Source organism: Lactuca serriola, chromosome 5 (genome assembly GCF_051521515.1).
Source record: "Lactuca serriola cultivar US96UC23 chromosome 5, Lser_US96UC23_V15, whole genome shotgun sequence".
In the NCBI taxonomy this organism is placed as follows: Eukaryota; Viridiplantae; Streptophyta; class Magnoliopsida; order Asterales; family Asteraceae; genus Lactuca; species Lactuca serriola.
Window position 1 is genome coordinate 42642012 of NC_136412.1, and position 13575 is coordinate 42655586.

The 13575-nt window shown below is 35.1% G+C and overlaps 1 protein-coding gene across 2 annotated transcripts; it reads left to right on the plus strand.

Moving 5' to 3' along the window:
• The first annotated feature begins 1831 nt into the window (after window positions 1-1831).
• On the plus strand, window positions 1832-3865 carry LOC145052375 (hypersensitive-induced response protein-like protein 1). 2 transcript variants are annotated; one of them, XM_079000188.1, is made up of 6 exons: window positions 1832-1966; window positions 2506-2703; window positions 2800-2920; window positions 3005-3096; window positions 3188-3284; window positions 3361-3865. In XM_079000188.1, exons 2-6 carry the CDS (start codon window positions 2515-2517, stop codon window positions 3717-3719), a joined length of 858 nt encoding a protein of 285 aa, XP_078856314.1. In that variant the 5' UTR covers window positions 1832-1966; window positions 2506-2514; the 3' UTR covers window positions 3720-3865. The 2 variants fall into 2 exon arrangements, with proteins under 2 accessions (XP_078856314.1, XP_078856315.1); XM_079000189.1 differs by lacking the exon at window positions 1832-1966 and adding an exon at window positions 2135-2159.
• Window positions 3866-13575: the final 9710 nt, after the last annotated feature.

Sequence of the window (13575 nt, forward strand, 5' to 3'; positions counted from 1 at the left end):
GTGAACTCTGCTTCTGTATCAATATTTAGATTGAAATCCTCCATGTCAACTTCAACATCTTCAATTATGTTGTCCTCATTAATCATAAAGTCACTATCTTCATCTTCATTGTTTTGATTCTCAAACTCAATGTCATCAGGCTCCTCTTGTCTCCACTCATCATTGAAAGGAATATTATCTTGGCCTTCAAACCCATTAAATGGGATGCTATCTTGGTCTTCAAACCCTTCAAAAGGTTGAAAGTTTGTCATTAACTCATCATCTATGTTGATGTTAATTGAAAATTCATTGACTCCTTGATGATCATTATCCATGACAACTCTATACCCATCATCTGTAAATCCTTCTACATCCTCACCATTGGATTTGTTCATGTCAAGTTCTTCATTCACATCAATCTCTTTGTTAACTATTTTTCTGCATCAACTATAAACAAATTCAGGATGCATAGGATCAACACCCTTACCTTTATCAACTTCACCACTTGCCATTGTTTTTTCACCACCTTCCCAACCCAAGTTAAGTTTTCTACTACAACACGATGCCCCTTTACTATGTTTCAATCTTTAGACCTAGTAAATTCAGTTGTTGCTGATTTGTATAAGGTTAATGCTAACCCTAAAGCACCCCCACCAACATCAATTTGGATTGGAGTTACCACTTTATGAGCAACTACAGGTGATGAGGGTCTAGGAGGATCCTGATCGTCCATGTCTTCTATTATAACCCTTTTTGGACCAGTTTGGGACATAAAATATGTAAGCAAGTTCGTTTGACCATGCTCTATGTACACTTTAATCATTTCGTTATGGGTAACATACTATGAGAGATTACGCACATCATCATCATTACCTAATGCTCGGAGTCCAAACTCAAATCCTTCATTAGGCAAATGGAAATGGTAATACATGATTTCAGTACCATCATACCCTAATTCTCTCATCATCAAGTCTACTTCATGAACATAAAATTCATCAATGTCGACAACATCAAAGTACCTTACTTGCCCATTAATATACCTGATATTTGGAAACTTTGTGAAACTCCCTCCGTGATGGAGTTCAATAGAGAATATGTTGGGGTAACCATCTTCAAAACATAAAGAGACGATTGTTAGAGAATAGTTTGAAGCTTGATCATCAAATACAGAGTTTTTCAAAGTTTGAATCATATCATAAACTTCTTGAACGTTAACATTCTCTCCAACATTTCTAAGTCCCCACATTTTTAAAAGCATGAACGAAAATCGATTCTCAGACAATGGTTAGGGTTTTTGCGTCTTGCTAAATGAGGTATGGGAGAAGACGAATGAGTGAAGTACTGTCTGCAATCTTATTAATTGAAGTGGTGGCAACGGAGGCTAGGACCTAAAATGACCAAAATGCCCTCACATGGAGGGCATGTGATGGCATTAATGACTCCCAACAAACAGACTATGACAGAATGGACTAAAAACCCATGAAAACCTTGATTTTGGACCTTCAGTGCAAGTTTGAAACTTTTTGGACCCCATCCAAAGGTTTTTGCAAACCACAAGGACCAAATTTGCAGTTTTGTCTATTAGAATACTACGAGTTATAAATTCAAATATTTAAGACAATATAGAAATATATTATTTTTTGATTATTTATCCGTTTATTTGTATATAATCAAAGTTTATCGAATACATATAGATTAACGAACTTATTCTTATAACCTAGAGAATTATAATATAATTTACTACTCCATAATTATTTTTAAAAAATGCGAGAAGGTTATATTCGGATTTACCAATAATTCGACGTCTCTATCAAACATAGTCAATTTCGTCGCAAAAACTAAGCAAAACGAAGAAAATTAGGATGAAGGTGAAGTGTGAACGCATCGATAAATACAAATACTTTTTCGATCCTTTCCTTATTAAAGATACATCCGCGAAATATCTTCTCCACCGCGCTGTTCGATCTTGGCCTTGCAACCACCTCAGGTAAACCCTCTTACCCTCCTCTTTGCAAATTGAACTTGGATCTTGCGACTATGGTTTTCTTGTGACTAGGGTTGTCATGATCTCCTATTAACTGAGTGCTTATAATGCTCTGACCTCCTTTTAACTGGGTGTTTCAAAATTTGGGTTGTCAACAAGTTTTCATGGAAGACGTATGATTTTGTGCTTTTAAAACGTAATTTCTTGACCTTATCATGAAATATTTGGTATCGCTAACTGAATTTAGTAATCATAGTCGTGGTACTCACACAAAGTTGGGGATAATTTCGTTCTGTTACCTATTGCTTTGTTCGTTATCGGGATTTTGCGAGAACACGTATATGGTCGTTAATTTCATCTTGTAATCACATAATCAATTTTGTTTTGTATCTTATCTTATCACCCTTAAATGATTTCAAATCGTGCTGTAATTTTGTGTAGAATCATGAATTGTTCTTGCGAATCTTATGTAGTCCACCTGTTTGTGAAAATGTTTGTATGAACCAAAACACGGCTAACAAGTTTTCTCGTATGCTTTTCAGTATAAGATCATGGGAAACCTATTCTGTTTAGTTCAAGTAGATCAGTCCACAGTAGCCATCAAGGAAACTTTCGGAAAATTTGATGATGTTCTTGAGCCAGGTTTACATTGTGTCCCTTGGATTTTCGGAAGTCAGGTTGCTGGACAACTCACACTAAGACTTCAACAGTTAGATGTCAAGTGTGAGACCAAAACAAAGGTTTTTTTTTTTTCCTCCTTTTCAAATTAAAATCTTTCCCATTAACATATTTGTGATAACTTTGAAACTGATATAATTTTCTTGTTTCTCTTTCAGGACAATGTTTTTGTCAATGTTGTAGCTTCAATACAGTATCGTGCCCTAGCTGATAAAGCAAGTGACGCCTTTTACAAACTCAGCAACACAAGGTCCCAAATCCAAGCTTATGTTTTTGATGGTAAAAACCTTATATTTATATTAATCTTTATTCATTAACTTAACGTCTTAACAAGAAACAAACATTCTCCATTTTTTTTTATAGTCATAAGAGCTAGCGTCCCAAAGCTCAACCTAGATGATGCTTTTGAACAAAAGAATGAAATCGCCAAAGCTGTTGAAGACGAACTTGAAAAGGTAACATGATAGAATCAATCTCTATTCTCTAGTCATTAGATATGTATTTACTACTTTACCCCTGAATCTTGCTTCTTCTTTTTTATTCTAGGCAATGTCTGCATATGGGTTTGAGATAGTTCAAACTTTAATTGTGGACATAGAGCCGGATGAGCATGTTAAGAGAGCAATGAACGAGATCAATGCAGGTAAAGTATTTTTTCAAACATTGATTTTCGATAAGCCCCTTGATCTATTTTGGAATTGACACGTTTGGTCCCTCAGCTGCAAGGTTTAGGATGGCAGCTACTGAGAAGGCTGAAGCTGAGAAGATACTTCAGATAAAGAGGGCTGAAGGAGAGGCTGAGTCGAAGTATCTGTCTGGATTGGGTATTGCACGACAAAGACAAGCAATTGTTGATGGTTTAAGGGACAGTGTGTTGGGGTTTTCAGTTAATGTTCCTGGGACAACAGCTAAGGATGTTATGGATATGGTTTTGGTTACTCAGTATTTTGATACAATGAAGGAAATTGGGGCTTCATCTAAATCATCTGCTGTGTTTATCCCACATGGACCTGGTGCTGTTCGTGATGTGGCTGCTCAGATTCGCGATGGTCTTCTTCAGGGTAACGCCACTCACTGATTGTTGACTGTTTTCATACAGTTTTTTATGGTGGTTGACTTTGGGTCATACAGTTTTTTAATGAATGTGTTTATATTGTTTAACTTTGTGAGTTTGTGTATGCTTTATATTGTTGATATGGTATAGTAGGTTTTGAATTTGGTTTCCGGTTTCTTTCTAAAAGAATTTGAGTTTCTGTGTTTGGAATTTTTTATATATGATTTGAAGCTTTTAAAGAATAATGTGAAAGAAATAAAGGAAAAGCTCTAAAGGAAGAATCCAGTCAATCTACCAAAGCTTTTTTTGGTTTGGTTTGTAAAAGGTTTGATTTTTGATATTGGATTTGTTCAATATCACAAATTTTATTTAGGAATGACCCAAAGGTTAATTTTTTTTTTTTTGGAACTGCCAGTGCTAGCCACATCAGTTCCAAGAAAGCCCGTTTGACTTGTCCAAGGGTGAAAACTTGGCCCATTGGGACCGACAGTTCTGGCCCAGTCCGTTCGTTTCAGTATTCGAAAGCCCATTGGATTGAAAAAGCATGAAATGCCCTCCTTTACCAGAATACTAGTTATGGTATCCACAATGACTTCATAGAATTATAGAATATTCTATATAGAATTTAATCTCAATATTTTATATTTCATACAACTCTTATCATTTTTCCAAGGGTTAAAAAGTGTTTTTTTAAATATGACAAATTTGTAAAAATATCTCTTGTGTATGCATTTTTTTGGGGTTTTATTTAAAACCACAATTTTTTTAGCTTCGTGGTCCTTCTGTAATAATTTGTATGTGAGAATAGTCTCTCCAAAAATTAAAATGACTACAATATCCTTGTGGTATTTATTTTTCATTTTTCTTTCATTTCTTTTTAAATCTAATATTAATTTATGTATTTTAATAATTAATAAAATAAGAAGGCTCTCTCTCGTGTTCATCTTCCACTCCGCTGTAAACAATGTTGGACTATCAAACCCTCACTCTCTCTACAATCCTAACACTAAAATCTACACCTCCCGCCGACCACCGATCCCCCTTTTGTAATCACCCACCCCTTCCATTGTCAATTTTCTCTTCTGTAACCTCTCTGCTTACTCTGATCTCCCTTCCTTAATCGACCCTAACTCCCAGTAAATCTTCACTTTCTCCCAACTCAAACAAAAAATCTCCAATTTTGCACACACATTACACTACACTTACAATACCTCCAAAGGAGATGTCGTTCTAATCTTATCTCTGAACTCCATCCTCTTCCATGTAGCCTTTCTCGTTGTTACATCTATTGGCATCATCGCCACCATCGCTAATCCTCTATGCAACATTAAGGAACTTGCCCACCAAATCAGGGATTCAAAACCTAAGTTGATTATCACGGTTGACGAACTGTTCTTCGAGGTCACTAGTTTTAATCAGTTGATAAATTGATATGGGAAACGTCTCAGATTTAGTAATGAAATTGCTTAACCATGTCGCTTCGTTTCTCAATCTGATGTCACAACGATACTTTACTCTTATGGAACGATATTCTTTAACGCCTCGTTCCCGAGTTTAAGAAAAGAAAAGAAAAGAAAGTCACAGGAGAAAAGAAGAGAAATGAAAGGAAAACAAAATTTTCTTTCGTGTTCCCGAGTTGGAGAGAAGTGGAAGGAAAATGAATCATTTTGTTCTTTCTTTCCAAATCCTCCCAAATCGGAAGGAAAGTTAGGAGAGAAAGTGATCCTTCCATTTCCCTCCACTTCCTTTCACTTCCATCTTTTAATGAAACTCGGGAACATCAATCTCTTTTATTTTCTTCTCATTTCCACTCATTTCCTTTCCTTTCCTTTCTCTCGTTAAATTGAACTCGGGAACAGGGTGTAAGTGTGAGGGTACTGGATGATGAATCCAAGGAAACTCACCACTCCCGTTCTTTTGGTCCCTGTGGTTTGAGTAGTGGTGGTTCTGGTTAATGGTGGCGGCTAGGGTTGCGATACGAAGAAGGAAGAAGAAAGAAGAACATAGGTGGTGACGATGAAGTTGAACTAAACCTCCAAAAAATACATACAATAGGGATTATTTTTGCAATTTTGTCTTTAAATATTTATTTAAGGGTTAAAAATTTTCTTTGGAATGACAATTGAATTTCAAATCCATTAAACTTATAATGATAGAATTTCATCCATTGAATAACAACTAAGTTTGTCATCTCATTCAAACTCTCTATGAATGTTCTTAGCACTGTATTTGTTTTTTATTTTAATGAATGAATAATAGTTTATAATAAAAATAATATTAATATAAACTTTATAATAAAATTTCCAAGATATCTGCTTACGTGCCAACATTGTTAAACACTGACTTTCGCATGTGGTGGGCCTTTGTGGGTTGTAGCTTATGGTCTACAAAGCGCCGCTTTGAAATGGACCCACATCCACGTAGACACCAAATTTGGTCCTCTTCAACATGTCAATAAATGGGTTTTTATTTCATTTACTAAAGCCCAATATGACAATCTTATAAGCAGAAACACTCTATCCGGCTTACACCGGGGACTCAGCAGTCCAGGTCCGGTCCAAATCGACGTTCTCTGGTCGGTTCCTATATTAATTATGATCAACTATCCACCACCTGTCTTTGACTTTGATGTTGACTATTTACAACATCCCCTCTACATCGTTCGAATCAAGATTGTTAATGTTAAAGATATATATATATATATATATATATATATATATATATATATATATATATATATATATATATATATATATATTTTTAATGCTCTTGTTTCAGATTTTGTATATTTTTAGTGATATTATTACCATTTCTTGTCGTTACAAAATAGTAATGATATAGATTATATATATTTGTTTAGCATTTGATTTAACATAATTTTGCTTGATATTTAACCATCTAAAAGGATGACTTAACGACATATTATCTTTCGTTTTAAAATCTGTATATGATACTAATAATTTATAAAGGAGAAATTCAACTTCTCAATATATGGCTATGAATAAGAACTGATTTTACAAATTTAATTGGTCAAAAATCTGATATCATAATCGAAGGAAACACTTTGATTGACATTAAAGATCATTGGTAAAAATAAAAGTCAAACGAATACACTCGTAAGTTTCAGCATATACTTAATTCATGTTTTACTTTGTTTATTAGTTTATATTTATATTTGAAATATTTAATTTGACAACTAAACAAGAGGATATTTATTATAGGCATTGAAAACTTGGCCTTAGATCATATGTTAGACTTTTAGACATTAAGGATGATGCATCCCAAGACTTTCCTAAATTAAGATAAATATGTATATGCACACACACTACCACTTCCTATGTAGCATCTACTTTCCAAGTTGTCATCTGTCAATTTTGCAATACCTTAGTATATAAAAATATATTTAATTTATTTGAAACAAATTATTTTATCATTATTATTTTTATGATTTTAAAACATAATAATCATTTTTTTTCATTGATTGTGAATTTCATTATCTTATTCATTAAGGGTGAGAATAATCAGTTTCAAATTAACTCTAACAAACCTTATTACATTAATATACAATGATAAAACTAAAATGACTTTTTTTATCCCATCTTCTAAACCTAACCTTAGAGACTTCTCACATCAAGAATTAAAATAATACTTCGAAAACATATAATACTGTGTTTTTATTATTTTGTTAGTTAATTATTTAAATATTATTTGAAAATTAATTATTTAGTTATTACACATTGTTTGACAAAAACAACTTTAAACATTATCACATGATCGTTGTCAAAACAAACACTCCTAGTCTCCTATAACGAGTTCATTCGCTTAAACTAGACATTTAATAGTACAAGACAAACCTAGGTTATGAGATATTGAGATACTATTTGGAAATACTTTGTATCTTGTATCGACATGTGAATAGATGTGGCCACGTGGGCCTAGCTTAATTTCTTTTATTAATTTGTGTTTGCTAGTGAGTTTTTATTGACTCTTGTTCTCTATTCAACTTGTATTATTAGAGCCCACAGAGTAATCTCGGCATGCATGGCAGTGAGGTGGCCGGCGTATGTAAACAACGCCCCACTTACTTGGTACCGTCCGAAAAGAAGCCATTGTAGCATGGTTGTTCCCATGTTATTCTAGACCGTTCCCTCCAACGGGTTAGTTTTGCAATTTGTTAAACCTATAAGTACAATTTAAACCTTTTCATATTGGGAAATAGATAAGGTAATTAACTTTTCGGTTTGTTCACGTTTGGGTAACAATTTCTTTTTTGTACACATCTAGGTAACGAATTTTTTGGAAGTGTTCACATATAACAATTATGACCGGCAGTAACATGTTACATCCGGTCATAACCGATCATAATGGTCATATGTGAACACTTCCAAAACGTTTGTTACCTAGATGCATACAAAAAAGATAGTTACCAAAATGTAAACAAATCGAAGAGGTAAGAGTAAATTACACGAATGGTCCGTAGTTTGAGTAATTTGTGCGTTTGGTCCTTAACTTATTTTTTAACTTGGATGATCCATACTGTTTGTTTTTGTTGTGCGTTTGGTCCTTATCTTACCTCAAAAGACCATTGTGCCCTTTTTTAATTTATTTTTTTAATACATTTTCTTATTTATGTATTTATTTTTTTTATATATTTTAAAAAATTAATAGGCCCCATATATTTGTATCTCCTCATCCTAAACCTGAAACCACATTCGAGAAATTTAAGCTCGGTCCCACCAGTCATCATCTCATCTCTCATCCTCCTCAACTTCTCTTTCATTTCCATCTTTAATGACATCAACATCTTCACTATCCCTTCTTTTTTCGGTCCTTCAACTCCGGTGAACCAACCCCACAACCCTTCTATTGGGTTGTGGTGGTGGAAAATTCAATGAAGAGACAGTGTGTTGTGGGGTTGGTTCGTCGGAGTTGAAGGATCTAAAAAAGAAGGGATAGTGAAGACGTTGATGTGGGGTCAATTAATTTTTTTAAATATATAAAAAATAAGAAAATTAATTAAAAAATAAATTAAAAAAGGGCACAATAGTTTTTTGAGGTAAGATAGGACCAAACGCACAACAAAGATAAACAACATAGATCATCCAAGTTAAAAAATAAGTTAGGGACCAAACACACAAATTACCTAAACTACAAGGACCATTCGTGTAATTTACTTTTACCTTTTTGATGTGTTCACATCTGGGTAACAATCTTTTTTTGTATACATCTAGGTAACGGACTTTTTGGAAGTGTTCACAGATGACCATTATGACTAGATGTAACCTGCTATAGCCGGTCATAATGGTCATATGTGAACACTTCCAAAAAGTTCGTTACCTAGATTTGTACAAAAAAAAAAGATAGTTACCTAGATATGAACAAACCAAAAAATTAATTACCTTATTAAATCCATTTCCCTTTCATATTTCACATCATCTTTTTACACAATTTTTTAACAATACACCCTTTAAACCTATATTGTCAAGTTTTTAATGTCTCCAACACGAAAAGATCCAAGGCATGACAATGCTAAAAAATGAGTTAAAGCCATGACATGGCTACAACTACCACTTCACAAGATCCACCACACTTTGAACCTTTCCAAATACAATATAACCCTATGTTTCCATCACCATAAATTCGATATCAATGAGAAACACAATATCACACAATGTTCCTGCAAATGCAGAAACATCAAGCCTACATTGATTTCTGACTTTCGCAAATGCCGACACATCAATCTTACAATGATTTTTGATTTTCGCAAAATTCATCAAAATTTGAGCCAAGAACAAAAAATTGGAACCTAATCTACCATTAACACCAACATTCCGATGAAGACTTATGAAACCCATCCCCACATACAATTCCAAGAAGAATCTAACGAGTCAACGAAAAAAACCCTCCCCGCCCCCAACAAGTTTTTCTCGGAAGAAGTCAAAACGTTGGAGCATCACCAAAGAAGTTGTGTTAGCCAAGGCTTGGATTGATGTTTCAAAAGACGTGGAATCCAAGAATCAACAACGATTTAATTCTTTTTGGAGATAGTGATCGTAATATCCATCAAGCGAATTCAAATGGTAAATCGAAAGCCGATATAAGCAAGTTGGCACAAATTGATTATAAATACATTTATAAACTGTTCCTCACGAGGGGCATGTAACAAACAAGAAAATTATGTCATCGTTTATCGGTCTCGGTTACCGTGAACATCCTTTGTAATAGATCTAATGTATTGTATTCGATCATCTTCATGCAAATAAAGCTTTCATACTTAGAATTGCATATAGAATACATTTTTGTCTTCAATGAATGTTGGTCGCAAATGAACAAAACACTAATTGCAATATATAACTAACGACTTAGTACGTTAAAAATAAGATTTATGTATTAAGTGTTTCATGAACAAATAATACTCTAAAAAGATAGAACATGTTAACACGACTCCCTAGATATAAAGAACGTCGAAAACATAGATGTACGCAAAAGTTACATCATTTTAAAGAAAATAAATCAGTTATATAACTGATTTTTTCGTAAATGAACGTTGAATCAATTCGTTGGGTTAGCTACACATCTCGTTAAGTGTCTATGAACACTTTTTTGGACTCAGACTATATCCTATTTTTTGATTCCATTATCGGAATATTTTTAGCATGAAGTTATGATCGTTTTACGAAATCAGTCGAAATGAGGAAACTATAAATATAACTGAATTGAAACTTCGAACACGCTTTTAACATAGTTGCATCTTTTGTTCGGAAATTTTGATCACATATTGGAAATCACCATGTTCATGACATCTAACAAGCATATTCAAAAAGTTGGAACAAATTCGTTTTTCATTGGTTTTCGACACCTGGTTCGAGGTGATGACACGTGTCACCACTTAAGTGGTGAAACTTGTTACATTCTTGGTGGAGCCAAGTGTCAATCAAAGGATGATGCAAGCAATCACACTTAGAAAAATAAATAAGTATTAGTGTTTTATAAGTAAAACAAATACTTGTAAATATACATACCATGTGAACTTTTTTTTTTTGTTATAAAATTTATGTAGAAGTAGGACTTAAGTTGAAATCTTGAGCACTTGTATGGATTTACAAGTTTATGTTTTATAAGATAGGTAAATACTTATAAAGGTTTACAAGTATATTTTTATACAATATACAAAAAAATCAAGTAAACATGCACACACACACCCACTTATAGAGTTGGGAAGTATCAATAAGCTAGGTAAATAGTTACACACAATGTACACATACTTGTAGGGTTGTAAGTATCCTTTTTTGTTTTTAAGTCAAGTAGGCACTTATGCACCTCAAATAGATACTTCTTGGTCATAAAAGCTCATAAAGTCAAAACATGTGAAATTCACCAACATTATTGCTGACGTATCTTTAAAACAAATGTATTCTCAAGATCATAAGCATATGGAAGAACACCCATGCTGAAGACCTATGGAACTTTTGATTATTGCACCATATTTTGTAAACGCCAAACTGTTAGGCCTGTTGTAACATTCGAGATTTTGTATGTTTCCTTTTTAACCCTTAATGCAAAATTCCTCTCAATTTAGTCCCTAGCTAGTACGCGGGGCGTACTCTATGAGTACGCTTAGCTTAGTAGCTCATTTCAGGATTGCGAGGTCACCCACGTACGCAGGGTGTATGTGGGAGTACGCATGGCATACGTAATACAGGGGAAAACCCTAATTTTTAGGGTTTGTGCCATATTTAAGCAACTTATAACACCCTTGGAGCTTCTATCGATCAGCCTCCATCACTCTATAGCCTAATATGTAACATCCCAAAATTCATAGCCAAAAATTTCATTTTAAAATAATTAATTATAAAAACCAGTAGTCTGAAACATTAATACTGTCAATCTATATCAAAACCAGTATGTCAATTAACCAAAGCATGTCATAGAAAATATTATCAGAGTACATCTCCCAAAGATCTCATATGCAGAAATTCATAGTGTGATGTGTTGCGATCATGCCGGCTCCTTTCCTTTTGAAAAAGAAGTACCTCAAACCAAAACTGAAAACCGTAAGCACGAATCTTAGTGAGTTCCCCCATCATACCACATACCATACAACAAATACATTTCCAAGCATATCTGGGTGTCGGTCTCCCTTTCGGTTTATTTCAATCGGATACTACCGAACATATCTTGGTGCGGGCCTCCCCTTCGGTCTATTTCAACTGGATACTGTCGAGCATATCTGGGTGCTGGCCTCCCTTTCCATTCGTTTCAACCGGATACTGTCGAGCATATATGGGTGCTGGTCTCCCCTTCGGTTTGTTTCAACCGGATACTGTCGAGCATATCTGGGTGCTGGCCTCTCCTTTGGTTTGTTTCAACCGGATACTGCCGAGCATATCTGGGTGTTGACCTCCCATTCGGTCTGTTTCAATCGGTACTGGGTCTATTTCACCCCTACCACTACCACATAATATCATAGAAAATAAGCACATAAAACATAACAAATAGTGGCATACCAGACAATTATGACAAAGACACTCATGTCTACTACAAACAACTACTAGTAGGCCGGTATTGGTACCTTCGACCCACTCATACAAGAAGGTAACTCACCTCATACTGCTGAAGTTCATCGCAAGAAATCCTTAGTTGCTGCCCTAGCAACTCCTCGAGCTATTAATACCAAAATAGCACCTAGTTAGCAATTGGGTGTCAACCCATGATCCATAATCCATACTTGGGGTAAAATGACCATTTTACCCCTAGACCAACAAGATTCATAACTAAGGCCCAAGCCCAAAACTCCAAAAATCCATAAAGTCGCATTAATGGCCTAATTTTCCAAATTGGGCCCAAACCCTTACATCGGCCTTACCCTAAAGCTCAATAACTATTCCCAATCCAAACATACATACTTAGCTGGTCCAACAAAGTCCATGCACTTACATGCCCATAAGAAAGCCTAAACCCGAAATGGCCCACAAGGCCCAATAAGGCCCAAATCCATCATGAACCTAACCCAATAAGGCCCAATATCCAAAAAGGCCTGAAATACTGAATGGTCAACCCTATTCAACTCCTGATCCAAGGTCCAAAGCCTAAAAAGTAAAAAAATCTAAGAAAGACCAACCTGGTCGAGTATGCCCTACGTACTCATTTGGTACGCTAAGCGTACACTTGCTGGGGCTAGTACGCACCGCGTACCAGGTGGGTACGCCCAGTGTACTCCCATGGACTCCAAACTTTTTCCAATAAGCAGTTAATCACTTCATCCCATGCTCCAACTCTCCAGTCAGACTCATAAAGGTGACTTTTCAAGTAAAGTTGTCAACTTTACTAATATGCATGGCTTAATAGGACCCTAGAGCTCAAAAGAACTTAATGGATGGTCTTAATTCATGATTGGGCTCAAAATATCCACAAAGCTTGCACCTTTATGAAAGAGGGAACCTTAGAATGTCCAGATCTACTAGTTTGAGTCCCTAAAATGACCCTAGCCCACCAAGACCAAGCAAAAGGGACTAAAATGGCCAAAAACAACCTAAAGTAGATCTATGAAATGAATGGGCAAGATAGAAAGTTTATACCTTGAAAGTATTGAAATGGAGATGTTAGCACTGGATCTCCAAGCTCTTCTCCAGAGGTTGAGTCTTTTACCTCCTTCTCTTCTTACGCAAACCACTCAAAGTCTTTTTTCCAAGCTCCAAGCTTCATCCAAGGCAATCTAGGGTTTTATGGACGTAAGAAGGGGGGGGGGGGGTGGTGACTGACTTAAAATGACCTAAGGAGTGGTATAATGTTGCTTATATAGGGTTGTATGCCCGAAGTACTTATGAACCACCCGCGACCAATCACGTTTATACGTTGGGCATATTTAGCCAAGCACGTG